This window comes from Elaeis guineensis, chromosome 13 (assembly GCF_000442705.2).
Source record: "Elaeis guineensis isolate ETL-2024a chromosome 13, EG11, whole genome shotgun sequence".
NCBI classification, from domain to species: domain Eukaryota; kingdom Viridiplantae; phylum Streptophyta; class Magnoliopsida; order Arecales; family Arecaceae; genus Elaeis; species Elaeis guineensis.
The window spans coordinates 5,419,095-5,435,254 of NC_026005.2; the positions used below are offsets into that span (position 1 = coordinate 5,419,095).

General features: G+C 39.9%; 2 protein-coding genes across 2 annotated transcripts; one reads left to right on the forward strand and one right to left on the reverse strand.

Moving 5' to 3' along the window:
* The first annotated feature begins 1,261 nt into the window (after positions 1–1,261).
* LOC105056777 (small ribosomal subunit protein eS6) lies at positions 1,262–12,818 on the forward strand. The gene is made up of 6 exons (XM_010939080.3): positions 1,262–1,368; positions 1,546–1,610; positions 11,164–11,221; positions 11,325–11,433; positions 11,606–11,878; positions 12,179–12,818. The coding sequence occupies exons 1-6, from the start codon at positions 1,363–1,365 to the stop codon at positions 12,415–12,417; spliced, it is 750 nt and encodes a 249-aa protein (XP_010937382.1). The 5' UTR covers positions 1,262–1,362; the 3' UTR covers positions 12,418–12,818.
* A 1,034-nt stretch (positions 12,819–13,852) lies between these two features.
* LOC105056778 (peroxidase 17) lies at positions 13,853–15,931 on the reverse strand. The gene is made up of 3 exons (XM_010939082.4): positions 15,606–15,931; positions 15,245–15,436; positions 13,853–14,583 (listed from the first exon to the last, which is right to left on the reverse strand). The coding sequence occupies exons 1-3, from the start codon at positions 15,897–15,899 to the stop codon at positions 13,993–13,995; spliced, it is 1,077 nt and encodes a 358-aa protein (XP_010937384.2). The 5' UTR covers positions 15,900–15,931; the 3' UTR covers positions 13,853–13,992.
* Positions 15,932–16,160: the final 229 nt, after the last annotated feature.

Sequence of the window (16,160 nt, forward strand, 5' to 3'; positions counted from 1 at the left end):
AAAGCCATTTGAAACTGTTGGGTCAACGTTTCGGCTCAGTTTATTCAACAGGCTGGGCTTGGGCTTAGGGATTAAAGCTTGACCTGGCTTTTTTTTTTCCTTTTTTGCTCTTAGGTTTTTGTGATTTAATCCTAGATTTTGTTGATATATAACTTAATGAGAGAAGATTTAGAATTTTAGAATGCCTTATTTTAATTACTAAGTATGGAAATTACTGTTGGCAATATTTAGTTACTCATATTTAATATTTTTTTATTTTTTAGTATATTTTTAAAAATTAAAAAAATGGTAAGATGGTCTGCTTGAAGGAAAATTCTTTATGCACCACGGGCGGTGTAGAAATCTGATGTAGAGTGCACCGTCTTGTCCGATTGATTCATATAGTCACCACTTTCCAACACACATTTAATGCTTCCAGCTTTACTTTTTCATTTAAAATTTTAAATGACGAAAATGCCTCTATTCTTTAAAAAAATTATGATATTTTATGTCCATATTATAATATCTTACATTCAGAAAGTTATAATTTTTGTCCACAGGATGTCATAATATAACACAGGATGTCATAATATAGACAGGATATCATAATTTTTTTTAAAAAATATGGGTATTTTCATCATTTAAAATTTTTAAATAAAAAAGTAAAATTGCAGACATTAAATACGTATTGTAAAATGATAGGATAAAAATGTTTCTTCCATGTTATGATATCCTGGACCATATTATAATATCCCGAACCATATTATGACATATTACATGCAGGAAGTCATAATTTGATACAGGATGTCATAATATGCACAGGATATTGTAATATTTTAGACTATATTATAACATCCTGTATATAGAAAGTTATAATATGCCACAGGACGTCGTAATTTTTTTCAAAGAGTAGAGATATTTTCATCATACAAAATTTTTAAATGAAAAAGTAAAACTGTAGATATGAAATATGCATCGAAAAGCAGTAGTTATATAGATAAATCACATAAAATGATGTATTCTATATTGAATTTTCTATATCATCCGTGGTGCACAAAGAATTTCTCCCGCTCGAAACCTAATCGAGTAAGGTCAGGTCGGAGCCCTGGAAGGTCGGGCGAAATGGTCCAGGTCCAAGTAAATTGTGTACTCTCTTACCCAAGTCCGGTCCAAGCGTGATCCAGCCCGGCCCGTCAATATAATCGAAGACACTTTTACCATCTCTTCACATCAGGTGCATCGCACGTGCCCATTTTTATATATAACTGGGGGCCACATCAAAAACAGGAGCGTATCCAAGAAAACCCTAGCAGCCGCTGCTTCTCCCCTCTCGGCGCCGCGCTCCCTTCCGATCGATTCCGCGCGAGAGAGGCGAGAGCCAAGATGAAGGTGATCCCTTTAAACCTAAGCATCAAAACCTAGTCCTGAATGTAGAAAAGTTCCTTTCTTTAAACTTTTTTATCATTTTCTTGATGATTTTTCTGACTAATAATAGTGCTTGGAGAATTTCTACACTATTTCGGCTTATCTGATCTTTTTATTGTTATTTTTCCTTCCAAAATGCAGTTTAACATCGCAAATCCCACCACTGGATGCCAGAAGAAACTTGAGATTGATGACGATCAAAAACTGTGAGAATCTGTTTAAATAAGAATCTTACATGTTATTCATTTGTTTTTTTGGATATTTTTTATCATCTTACATCTCTTTATTTTTTCCGACCGTTTCTTCGTGTAGTTTGATGGTTGCTATGATTAAAGTTTCTGGATTTTAGTTGTAGATTGCCAAATTGTTAGTATTTTGTAATGAGGAAGGATAGAATCTCTTTTTGGGTTTATGTAAAAGTTTTGATCTTTTGCTGACTGGAAAGGTAGGATATAGAGTGGAATAGATGGCAAATACTTGGGTTTCAGTTCTTTAAGGTTTTGATTGTTTGGACAGCCAAGTATGGTGCAGAATTGGTTTGTTTGATGGAATGAATGCTTTTTGTAGTTGAATTTGTTGATGGCTAGGGATGTCAATTACATGAGCATAAAATAAATGCCTTTAGGAGCTGGCTATGAATTTCTGTCAGGTGGTTGGATTATGTGGCTTTGAGTGTCTGGATAATTTGCTGTAGATAACCCTGAATTTTAATAAATTTGTTGATTTGTTGCTATTTGAGTGGGATCACAAGAGCTTGTGCTATATCACATTTATTCTTGGAACACTTTGCAGCTTGCAACTTTGGAAATTGTGGAGGAGTAAGATATTGGTTCCGAGGCTCTGCATGAATCTGAAATTAAAATTTGTGGTGGATTTCATTTTTCTATTCGAAATTGTTTGTATAGATACATGTTCCAACATTCTAATGCATGCAGGCTTGGAGTTTGCGAGAGTAATCGTGCATGCTTTAATTTTTTGGTTTGTCATCCTTGGCTTGAGTTTCTTTTTGACTATGTGTCTTTTTTATGTGGCAAGCTGCTTTCTGCCATGAGATAAATGCTCACATGCAAATAAATTATGGTTACAGAGTCAAAATCATGATTTGAAGATTCAGTCTTAAAACTCATATGCATTTATGTGTTCCTAACCTTGCATCTAATTTATGATTTTAAAGTTTAATCATGAATTGAGAGCCATTTTAGTGCTAGTTTGATATGGTGGCATGTGTGGGGTGGTTTTGACCCTTGAATTCTTCTTTGGTGTCCCAATTTGTTTTGTATACTTTACGTTATCAATGTTCTTCGCTTGTAGAGTGGATATCTGACAGATATCTTGAAAATTCAAGTGCTTGTTTTTATTGAACTATTACCTACAAGTGGGATATCATATAGGATGTATTCAACATATATTGAAATTTGCTACTAGAGAGATCAGTTAGAGAAGGAGATTCAGCTGGCTAAATATATCTTGTCCTTGAGTCATAACAATTATCTAATCTCATAAGATCATAAAATAGATGGTGCTTTGCCTCTTTGTTGTTGATATTGAAATCTTCAATGAGTTATGGGTGCAATTAGTTCATAAGGTGCTGTTTTTATTGTTGTACAGGTGGTCCTAAGAACTGGATGCAATGAAATCTCAACACCATGAGATGTGTATCTTGCTTTTTTTCTAGATGTGTAGTCCTTAATGGGAATTTGCAGTCTTTTGCAATATGTTTAATTTGAGAAATGTGATGGTGAGGTAGAAATAATCAACTGAAGCCTAGAGGTGCTTCTTAATACCTATTGTGTTTGTTATGTTGTCTATGCCTTTGGAGAAGCTAAATTTTCATTTGTTATACGGTTAAATCATTTTTTGGTAAATATCGTGTTTGTGCGATGCGAGCGTTTCTCTTGTTGAACTTAGTTAAGGGTCTATTTGCTTGAACAGTAGTCTAAGGAAATATATATATCTATCTGTGTTTGAGCAAATCTTTGCTTTTATATGCTTTGGTTTGGTTCACTCTAATAACTATTGACCACTCTAATATTTAATGACTTGAAAAAAAGGATATTATTGTGTCTTCATTTAATTCTTATATGCTGTCTTTCTGTGTGTAAACAAATAATTTTTGGTTTATAGAGATATATTTGTCCCATGGTTTGCAGAACCATTCCAAACCTGGTGGTTTGGGGCATGTCGAACTGGACCGACGTGGAACCATGATGGTTCTGATTTGGAAAGCGGCACACGTCAACGTCGAGGGAGAAAGAAAGGAAAAGAGAGGAAGAGAGAGAGAGGAGAGGAGAGAGATCATGACACCGTCGGAGGGTGTCGGTGGCCCGCTGTGGCCGCCGGAGGGTAGGCTGGAATTGGGCTTGGGTCGGCCTGAGGCCCATCGGGTCGGGTTGACTTTGGGTCGGGCTTTGGACTCGGTCTGAAATAGTTCAGGTTGGATTTGGACCTCAATATAGGGCCCGTTTGTCTTTTGAGCCGGGCTCGGGCATATCTTTGACCCGCCCCGAGCTGGCCCGAGCTCGAGTCTCAGCCCGATCAATAGTCCAAAAAATTTTATTAAAAACCTAATAGCCCAGTCAAGCCTGATTCTAAATGAGTTTGATGCAATCAATAGTCTGAGTCCAATCTTGGTCAATTAGGACTCTCCTTAAAATTTCAAATCGATTCGTTCATTCGGTTGCTTAAAATCTTTTCTCCACCTGATGCACCCATCTTCCGGTCTTCCCCCATCGCACCCTTCGCCCTAGCTTCATCCGTCTACTGTCGGTTTCGTCCGTCCGCCGCTCTTGTCCGTCCACCCCCCAGAAACTACTCCAACCCATCCTCATCCTATTGTCGGGAGATTGGTAGAGCATAGAGCACTGCGTGATCCATCCTCCGACAACATCCTATCCTTTGACTCGCGCAGTCTTCTCCTTTGTCAGTTGGCTCTCCGTCGTCGTGCCCTCCAACGACATCCGGTCCCTCCTGGAGTTCAAGAACGGCATCCGCACTGACCCCCCTCCGACGTCATCGACTCCTGGCAACACCCATCGGAGGGATCCTGCCCCTGCGACTAGGGTGGGATCTCCTACGACAACTCCAGTGTCATGGTCTCCCTTGTCCTCAACGGCCTCGACCTCACCTGCGGGATCTCCTGCGACGATTTTGCAACCTCTCTCTTTCCGACAGAGGAGGGGAGGAGAGGGCCGGCGTTCGCGGAGGGAGGCGGCGAAGTGTATGGAAGTTTTGTGAGAGAGGGGGAAGGAGAGAGAAATAGAGGAAAGAGGGAGGGGGTTGGGTCGAGTCTCGAGCTTGGGCTTGGGCTCGGGATTGGGCCGGTCCGATTGGGTTCAAGTCGAGCTCGGGCCTTATGTTTTAAATTTTTTTGGGCCTAAGCCCGGCTCGAAGTTCGAAAAAAATATTTTGGGCTGGGCTCGGGTAGAGGTGTGGCCCAGCCTGTTTCTAGCCCTATCAGAGGGCGGTGGAAGCCTTCGCGGCTTGGTTCGCCTGTTAGGGCTTTTAAACGAGAGGGAAAGAGAGAGAGAGGGGGGAGTGACTTATCGGAGGGGGGTGCTGTTGGTGGAGGGCCCATCGGAACTTGTCGGGTGGCCGCCATGGCCATTGGTCGATGGAAACCGCGCAGGCGGATCCGCGACTGTGGAGCAGGGGCGGCGGCCCTTGTTTTTTCATCGCATTTTTTTAAAAACGTGATGAATAGTGAAGTTGGCAATCAGCTTGCCGACTTCATTTTTTTTGAAATTTTTTTTAAAAAAAAGACAAAAACAGTAAAGTCGGCAATTGATTTGCTGGCTTCATTGAAGTGAAGCCGGCCCAATTGCTGTGAAGGCGAAGCCGGCCCAATTGCTGGCGTCACATTTTTTCTGCTTTTTTAAAAAAAGCCTCATGAAACAAGGGCATCGCCCCTGTTTCACGCCCACGAGTGCCGCACGCATGGACTCCGCCATCCGATGGCTCCTCCAACTCCTTTCCCTCTCTCTTTTTCTTTCTTTCCCCCTCTCTATTTCTCTTTCTTTCTCTCTTTTCCTCCTCTCGGTTCGCTTTCTTTCTCTATGTCAGTTCGCATCGGTCCAGTCCGGTCTGGTACAAATCCATACTGATCCGTACCATCGGCCGATCGGCACGAGCTCCAGTACCGAGTCTGCAAACCTTGATTTGTCCCTTATATTGTTATGTTTAATTTGTTAACTAAGCAACTCAAAATCATTGGTTCTATTAGGCTCTTTTCTGCATGAAAAACATGCACTAAGAGCTTAGATTGAATGCCTGTTTCAACCCTTGATACACAATTCATAAACCTTCCACATCATAGTCATATTGTGCATGACATGTTTAAGTAGAAGCCTTTTGTTATATTAAATTATGTCCTTATGTTTGTTGGGGTTACTTTGGATTTGATGGTGTCAGCATGCAACCAGCAAGTGAAGCCTTATTTATGAACTAGTGGGTAGTGTCTATAAAGCTTGCAAACAAAGTTTGCTTTGCTGATACTGGGGCCTAGATTGATCGGCTAGTAGCATGGTTCGGTATGCTTCCATGCCGCTTTATATCAGGCTCAAACTGACACAACAGAGGGGCGATGAGAGAACAGGAGAGAAAGAGCGAGCGAGAGAGAGGGGGGGGGAGGAAGGAGAGGGAGAGGGATAAAGGGCCTCCAAAGGCCTTTGGAGGCTTTCTGCGAGTGAAGTTGGCAACGTCATTGCGGACTTCAACAAAATAAAAAAAAATGAAACAAAGGCCAAGTGCTTGTTTCGATTGGGAGGAGGGCGAAGCCCCTCCTTTAGCCCTCCATCAGGTGCAGTAGGCCTTCTCGGCCACCCCCCCCCCTCCTCTTTCTCTTTTCCTCCCTTTTTTTCTTGTTCCCTTCATCGGTTTCTCATTTTGATTGCGGAAACCATCTCAATCCACCATTGATATGGCTTGGTTTTTTGAACCGGATGGCTCAAGACAGTTCCGCAATCCTTGCTTGCAAAGCCCTTTTAGTAGATGTCTAGGAGCTATTTGTGTCATAGCAAATTGTATATAAGGCTGCATTTGGTTCAGGCATAAAGCAGACAGAAGGTTTGTATGATGTGACTTGAATCTGCAAGGCAAAATTTTGGAAGGAGGCATAACCAAGGAATAGTTTCTTGGTCAAACTTGCTTATGACGGGAATAGCTGTTACAAACAGGAGTTGTCATAACCTATTCCTTGGTGTAAAGGCTCCTTTTACGCCTACTTTGACTTATTTTATGGACATAAAGGTCATCATCCAAAAGTTATTCCAAAAAGTAGAGCCAAACAAAATTTGGCATAACTTGTGGCATAACCATCCCCATGGCCATAAAGTTTGCTATTCCCATTTTTCTTATTCTTAAGCTAAATGCAGTTGAAGAGTCTATTTCCTTTTGTATAAGAAACATAATGAGTCGCTATTTGGCCATGTATTTTGTTTTTGCGTTGCTTTGATATCTAGTAAAGTGCGGAGAGTTTTTTTTTTCCAAAATTTAATATCTTTTGCCATTATATAAGTTATTCACTATTTTGAATTGATGCTGACCACTTGTTACTGCAATTTTGTTAATTTGAGGACTCCCAAGGGAAAATAGTAGATGGAACATTTTAAGTTTATGAACATCTATATCATTTTTTAGATATTTAAGGAAATGAATAAAGTAAGAAAATTAATCAACGCTATTGGTTGTTTGGAACGTTGGAAAAATCAGATCTTGTTGGTTGAGGAAAACGAGGTTTTAAATCTCGTGGGACAAAAATGTTTCGGTTTCTCTATGGAATGGGATGCTCCGCTGTTCCGTCCGCCCAGATGACAATTTCGATCGTACATCCTGGTGGATATCTATCAGCACACAATCATTCCAACCCAACATTCTATTTTGGCTTGCAGTCTTATTTGGCTCTTTCTTATGTTTAGCAAGTCAACACATATTCATATTTGGCTGGCACTCCTATTTGGTCTTTCTCTCTTATTTGGTCTTTCTCCTTGTTTAGCTATTCTACATTTGGTTTCTCTTTACTTGGTATGTAATCGAGATATTCCTTCTTCTTGTAATTGCTACAATAGCTAGACCTTGTAATCTATATATACTCCTATTGGAGAACAATGAAATGTAAGAATTAGAAATTATCCTCAATAAAGATATTACCTTCTTTATGGTATCAGAGCCATTGAAGCTCCAACGAGCATCTCTTCTTCTTCCTCCTTCTGTGCTCTCTCATGGCCACCAGTTCATCTATCTCCACCTCCTCCAATCCCTCTTCTCCTCCACCCAACACAACGACCCCTCTCACCTTTCCATCGGCACAGCATTTTCTATCAGCAACTTGGCCTCGACTACAACGAGACATTCAGTCCGGTTATCAAACCTACCACCATTCGGTCTATTCTAAGTATTGCAATCTCTCAAGGTTGGTCCATCCGGCAATTAGATGTTCATAATGTCTTTTTACATGGCAACCTAACAGAAGAAGTCTACATGTCCCAACCGTCAGGGTTTGAGGATCGCGACCATCCAGATTATGTCTGTCATCTCCACAAATCTTTATATGGGTTAAAACAAGCACCCCGTGTCTGGTTTCACCGTCTCTCCCAATTTCTTCTCCGACTAGGGTTTGTTGCCAGCAAAACTGATCCTTCATTATTTATTTTAAGGATGAGGTCTCATGTCCTCTATGTGCTCATCTATGTTGATGATATTTTGGTAACCAGCAATGACTCCAGTCAGATTTCTCTTCTTCTTCAAAAGCTTGCTAAGGAATTTTCTATTAAGGATCTTGGTGATCTCCATTTTTTCTTAGGAATTGAGGTTGTTCGGAACTCTGCTGGATTATTATTATCTCAAAACCGCTACATTAAAGATCTTCTTTTAAAGGCAGGCATGGTTGATTGTAAACCTGTTCAGACCCCAATGGCCATGACAAAGGATTCTGATTCAGGGGGTGCTCCCCATCCGAACCCCACACAGTATCGCTCCATTGTTGGGGCTCTTCAGTATGTTACATTGACACGTCCGGATATTTCCTTTGCAGTGAATAAAGTATGTCAGTTTATGCAGTCTCCTAATACTGATCACTGGATTATGGTCAAACGCATCTTACGGTACCTTCAAGCTATAGCTGATCATGGGTTACACATTCGCCGATCCACCTCTCGCTCTCTCCAAGCTTTCTCGGATGCAGATTGGGTGGGTAGTGGGGTTGATAGGCGTTCCACTGGAGGCTATGCAATCTTTCTCGGTCCCAACCTCATTTCTTGGGCATCTCGTAAACAGAAAACAGTTGCCCGCTCGTCCACAGAGTCTGAATATAAAGCCTTAGCAGATGCATCAGTTGAACTTATCTGGCTTGAGTCATTGTTTCAGGAACTTGGCCATCCCTTACATGGTTTTCCGATTCTATGGTGTGACAATATTGGGGCCACTTATTTGTCGGCCAATCCTGTTTTTCATGCTCGCACGAAGCATGTCGAAATTGATTTTCATTTTGTTCGTGAACGTGTTGCAAGACATCAACTATCTGTTCAGTTCATCTCCATCCAAGATCAGCTTGCCGATATTCTCACCAAGCCCTTGGGTACCTCCCGTTTTAGGTTCCTAAAGGACAAGCTGAAGATTCGTGCTCCCGATTCTTCATCTTGAGGGGGTGTATCAGCACACAATCATTCCAACCCAACATTCTATTTTGGCTTGCAGTCTTATTTGGCTCTTTCCTATGTTTAGCAAGTCAACACATATTCATATTTGGCTGGCACTCCTATTTGGTCTTTCTCTCTTATTTGGTCTTTCTCCTTGTTTAGCTATTCTACATTTGGTTTCTCTTTACTTGGTATGTAATCGAGATATTCCTTCTTCTTGTAATTGCTACAATAGCTAGACCTTGTAATCTATATATACTCCTATTGGAGAACAATGAAATGTAAGAATTAGAAATTATCCTCAATAAAGATATTACCTTCTTTAATATCTTTCATCTTTTTTTTTTTGTTTATTTTTTGTTTATTATTTTCTTTCTTTTCCTTTACCGTCTTTTCTTTCCTTTCTTTTTTCTTCTCCCTTCCTTTCTTCTTTTTTTTTTTCATTTTTGTTCTTTTTGCCTTTCATTTTTTCATTTTCTTCATCTTTCTTTCTTTCTTCTTCTCTTTTTGCATGGATGGGTTTTAGAGTCATGAACCCATCTCAGTCCCATTTTCTCATAGGAATGGGACAAGATGGCTGGGAACCCCCTCCCCGCACACCAAAAAAAAAAAAAAAATCCTACAGAGATGTAAAACCTTGGTGGAACACAAATCAATTAAGATGGGCTCACAAAAAAGATTGAACAAGAAATAGCGGCTGGCCATTATCTTTACACCAACCAATCAGCAATTATATGATTGACCTTTCATTGCTTAACCATTTAAGACTATCCTCCCTTCTGCTTTTCCTTCCTTTTCTTTTTCCTTCCTCTTCTTGCAATATAGGCCAAGGCTGGACCAAAACAGCAAGATGAAGTTCACCTAGCCTGCCGAGAAAGGCGTTCTCTCTGGCTAAGGTCATTCAGTTGGCCAAACCAGTTTCAAATTGTGCGCTAAGACTTCCTGTTGTGCTAATTTGGCATTATATTGTTATGTGCATAAGTTATGTTATTTTTGGATCTCATATTGCAAATGGAATCAAGTTATGCATCTCAGAGGTCATAAGTTTGTTCTTACTTAGATTGGGTGGATGTACAATCTTTTGTTTGCATGATTTCAGTTTTAAAGTCAAGCATTACTAATGGAGCTTAATATCTCTATAACTGTCAGGAACACCCTAATAAGGTTCTAGGAAAATCTGTGCTTCAGAACTTGCACCATCATTGTGAAGGGGGCATTATATTGTTATGTGCATAAGTCATGTTATTTTTGGATCTCATATTGCAAATGGAATCAAGTTATGCATCTCAGAGGTCATAAGTTTGTTCTTAGATTGTGTGGATGTACAATCTTTTGTTTGCATTTTTTCAGTTTTAAAGTCAAGCATTACTAATGGAGCTTAATATCTCTATAACTGTCAGGTACACCCTAATAAGGTTCTAGGAAAATCTGTGCTTCAGAACTTGCACCATCATTGGGAAGTGGATATTTCAAGAGTCTGTTATTTTAGTAGGTCTTTTTTATCTAGATTTGTTATCCATCAGTTTGATCTCCTTTCCATTTTGCATATTTTTCTCCCATGACATGATTAGGAAGCCACAGCCTTTTTTTAATTTTGAAACCCCATAGGTTAGTTTGAAGTACAAGATCCCTGTTAGCAGTCATGCTCTGGTGAGAGAGAAGGGTTGGTACCATAATTTAAGTTCTCTTGTGCACACGCTGTAGGACACTTTATTGAAGTTCTTGCAAAAGTTGTCTTTGTCTGTTTGATGTTAGACTAGTAAGTCAACTGGAGAACATATTATCACTGTGTTTTCATTTATTCTGGGTTAACTAGCTTTGAGGCCCTAAGTAGGCTGCACTAAGATTTGTATGTTAAAAATTTCTGAAATCAGTGGATGTGCATGGTCTCTTGATGATTCTGAACTAACAGTCATAAATGCAATTAAGAAGTTTGCTTGCAACAATGTAACTTGCTGATGAAGAAGATGGGGGTTACATCAAGCATACTGGATAAATCTTATCCTCTGATTGTTGTCCTGCAGTTCTATACCCTTATGTTGCTTGCAACAGCATTACCCGTTTGTTATGTTTATTAAAAACTTTCTGATCAATGATTATTTATTTATATTCTTGGGTAATTGTACAGTCGGGCCTTTTTCGACAAGAGGATTTCTCAAGAAGTTAGTGGGGATGCTCTCGGAGAGGTATGATTCAATCAGATGTCACCTCAATTATGAAGCTTTCACTTGTTGTCTGAAATTGGAAATTAAGATCATGCTACTCATAGATACCTGCTATTTTATACAGGAATTCAAGGGCTATGTTTTTAAAATCATGGGAGGATGTGACAAACAAGGGTTTCCCATGAAGCAGGGAGTTCTAACTCCTGGCCGTGTCCGCCTGTTGCTGCATAGAGGCAAGTGCATTTCAGTTCCTTGGCTCAAGTGCTAACTATATGATGTAGAATAAATGAATAACGATGACTCCCATGTAACCGACACCTATATGTTACCATACTGGTGGTTCATATGGATCTTTGGAGCCATGTAAACGTCCCTTCATTTTTTCCTATGTTGCTTCAAGTGCAGGTACACCATGTTTCCGTGGATATGGCAGGCGTAATGGAGAGCGCAGGAGGAAATCTGTTCGTGGTTGTATTGTTAGTCCTGATCTCTCAGTTTTGAACTTGGTGATTGTTAAGAAAGGTGAGAATGACCTTCCTGGATTGACTGATATCGAGAAGCCAAGAATGAGAGGACCGAAGAGGGCCTCAAAGATCCGAAAGTTATTCAACCTTTCCAAGGAGGACGATGTACGCAAATATGTCAACACTTACCGTCGAACCTTTACCACGAAATCAGGTTGGTCAACTTCTTCATTCGTTATGTTTATGTATTCTGAGAATGTAGTAGCTTTCTGTATGTGACAAAATTTTATGCATAACTTCTAAAATTAGTTTTTTGTTTGCGATGTTCACAAGAAAAATGCACCCCTGGACTTCTTTAAAGCTGTTTGCATCAGAAATGTAACTTTTATGTTAAATTGTATTTCCAACATGGGGCTTATCATGGGCCCTAGCCAATTTGCCCTTTTAAACTACTTTTTATATTAAAAAAAGAAAGAAAAAGGTTAACCATGTTACTGTAAATATTAAATTGCAGGAAAGAAGTGCAGCAAGGCACCTAAAATCCAGAGGCTGGTAACTCCGTTAACTCTGCAAAGGAAGCGAGCCAGAATTGCCGAGAAGAAGAAGAGAATTGCCAAGGCCAAGGCTGAAGCTGCTGAATACCAGAAGCTGCTTGCCACCAGGCTCAAGGAGCAGCGTGAGCGCAGGAGTGAGAGTTTGGCAAAGAGAAGATCTAAGCTCTCTGCTGCCTCTAAGCTTTCTGTTGCTGCCTAAAAAGCATGTTTGATTGAAGGAAAGCAATATGCAGACGGTGGGTATTTCCACATGTTTGAGATGAATTTTGGTGTGCTGCTGATTATCTTAGGTTTTTGGATTTTGAATTGGATTCAAATGTCTTCTTGATATTGAATTCTAGACTCTGAACTATTTTTAGGTGTATTGTGTTATTTCTTTGATGCCAATTTTGAGATAATCATCTGAAGTCTTAAAATCAGAAGCGATAGGTGATGGTTAAATTGTTGCCCCTATTTGACTGTGATATTGCTGCTTGTCATGAAAGATGATTAAAAATGTCTAGGTTGAGTGGTATACGGTTGCTTCTGTCTGCATGTTATCCCAACTTGGATTGTAAACATCAAAGTGGTTATTATATTCTGTCACTTTCCTGGTGGAAATAGTCCCATTTAATCTGGTCGATGAAATTTCTTTTGCATATATTTTTAAATGTACCTCCCAAGTCCCAAGTGCACTTTGTGCTTGATTATTGGGTCACAGAATCAGTGCTAAAAAGTAGTTCTACTATTCGTGAATATTTGTTGATACTGTGAATGATTAAATTACTCATTTCCATATCCATTCTTGCGGTGTATCATTACGTTGAGTACACTCATGTTAAGAACTATATACTAATCGTTATGCATGAAATATTAATTTATTTTCCTCTGAGAAAGGAACGGAAATAATAATCAAATGACTTTTTTTTTTTAAAGATTAGGAGGGGCCAGTGTCTCTTTTGCTACCTATATCCATTCCAAGTGAAATGAATCCTCCACTTTCCCTAGCTGACTTATCATTCCCGGATCTGTTACTGCTCTTACCATTCTCTACGTTAAATAACTATGGCTCTGTTTATGATTGCTGTTGGTGATAAAGTTTTTGGAGTTTTTGGAAATAGAGTTCATAAAAATTAGAGTTTTTGAAAGTAGAGCTCATCTGTTTGTGGGGGTAGAGTTCATAAAAAGTAAATTTTTTAGAAATAAAATTTTTATACATAAAAATAAATAAATAAATAAATAAGAGAAGAAGAAGTAATAGTTTGCCAACTGAGCTATGTCCGTTTGGCCCTATCATATTTTTGTGTCACTGTAGAGTTTTTTTTGATGAGGCTTCAATCATGGGGACCTTAGCTCTGTACCTTCATTTGGTCCTGCATGCCCCACGCGCTCTGTTCGTTCTCCTCTGCAGGCAGCAGGGAGAAAGTGGTCCTGCGCTACTGTTTGCTTTAGCACCTACCAACATCAGTATCCACCAAAAGTGGTCCTTGCCCAAGTCTTTGTTTATGAATTCCCAAGCCTACCCTTATCTCAATGCAAGGAAAATTGTTTGGCACCGTCACCATTCCTATATAACCTTTGAACATTCTTTCTCATATCCAGCTCGAGTAAACCCTGCGATGGACAGATAAAAACACATCCAAAATACCATCTAATGCATAACTAACCTTATAATAATATATAAATGATTATCTTATGTTATATGAGAAAAGATCATATATTCTTCCATGAACGTGTCCTTTATCCATTCGCTAGTTTCCACAAGTCCTTGGACCATTCTTCATTTCTAAGAATTCTACAAGGTTGTATGGAATGGATGGTCGTTCACCACTCGACAATTCTTCCTGATCTCCCCTCTCTTATCTGATGGCAAGTCACCCATCCTAACCATTCCTTTGATGAAGGCTGAGAAGAATGCTCCCTGATCCTTGCTGAACTTTTTAACCACCTTTCTAGTCCTAGCATCTCCACAATACAAAGTTTGATCAGAGTTGAGGAATCCCTTCATCTGAACCAAGTCCTTGTAGTACTGGTTATCAAACACGACCGGGGTTGCGTCGAGCCCGCCGGTCACATTCTCATCCCCACCTTTTGGACACAATTCATCCAGCTTCTTTCGATACTCAGGGTTCATGTTTGGATCAGGCCGGCCGGTTCCAGATTGATTGTAGAGACGGAAGACTATGGAGAAGCATCTAGCTTCGCCGATGGAGTGAGAACCTGAGAGGGCAACCAAATCAATGATGCTTAGATTGAATTGGTAGAAGAGTTCAATGAGGGAGGTTGCGTTGGCTCTAGGACTTGGCATGATATTGTTGGAGTCATCTTGGCTGGCTGTTAAGCTATCCTTTCTGCCTAGTTTCACTTCCCAGCTGGGCCCTCCACTCTGCCAAATATAAACACACCTGATTTGAAGCAGACCAGATGACTTAAAAAACACCACTTCATAAAATCAGGCATTCAACAATTAGCAATTTATGTTTGACTTTCTGTTTTTTTTTTTTTTTTTTTTTAAATGTTTGATTCTCTAATTAGTCAAATGTCGGAATCCCACATTTCCTACATCTATTATATTTTTCTATTATCTAGAAATTCTGACGATTTATAAAGTTTGAGTAATAAAATGTTATTTGCACCAAATGCTTGCTCTCTGATAACTCATCACTGAAAGTAATCTGTATGGCATGAGTAAATTTTAGTAATAAGATAGATGGAACTAAAATCTAAGTTCTTAATTTTATCCTTTGTGTGGTCTCGAACGAGTTTTAGCAACAAGATACAATGAACTAAAATCTAATCTTCAAACAGTCCCTTACTGAAAATTACTACTAAAATATTTTTGAATAAAAACTGATACTCCTCGGTCTGATTCTTTTAGGACTGATTCGTTCAAATTGTATGAATTAGAAATCCCCAAACAGGAACTTCATGAAAAAGAAAGCTAGATCACAAACTAGTCCTAAATTTTTCTTGGTTCACAAGATAAAATAAAAAATATAAAATTGAACACTCCGAAAGAAGTGATTCTTATTAGAGTGTTATTTTACCAGTACAACTGCATCTCTTGCGGCCATGATGATGATATCGGCGCACGAGACGACCCCCGGGCATCGCTGCTCCAACGCCTCCTTGACCTCGTCGATCACCTCAAAATCCCGGAGCGAGTTGATGTTGGACAAGGCCAGCTTCTCCCCCAGCATGGTGGGTGTGTCATCCAATAACACAGACCCATCACATCCCTTAAAAACAATACCAAATTCAATAGCAACCAAAGAGCGACCAAAAAAAAAAAAAATGCAAACATGAAACTAGTAAACTTATATAAGTAAATCACCCAGATATATGAAGAGACGTTACGTGATAAGATGAAGAAGAAAAGAGCAGTTTATTAGCTGATATATAGCTTACATTCACAAAGCAGTCGTGGAACTGAAGCCTCATGACGGAGGCGGCGCTCCTGGGCTCTCGGATCATGGCTTGGTGGATCACCGTCCGCACGATTGACTCGGCCTCAGGACACGTCTCTGAGTAGTACCCATGCCTTAGTTCAGTGGCAGCAACGGCTAACTTTGGTGCAAAGAAGAGGGAGAGAAGGAGAAAGGAGAGAAGATCAGACATGTTGGATTTGTGCTGGAGGTAACAGAGACAGGAGCCGACTAAGGGTGTTTTGTGTGGTGGAAAGGCGTTCATTCCAATTTCCATGTGCCGTTGTGAGGTACACCGTATTCGAGATGTTCGATTCCCTTTTTGATGGCTGGGATTCTGTGATCATGTGGCCGGTTGGGAGATATTTTGTGGGTGGTGAAAGATTCGATGCTGTGAAATGGGCCCCCACGTTGAAGGGGATAAGGGTGGTTTTAGAGTGGGACGGCTGCTGTTGCTGAGGGGATGATTAAATGAAGGGGGAGGAACCGGACAAGCCAATGGAGAGAGGTTTCTTTGAGATCTGGCATCCAACCCGCG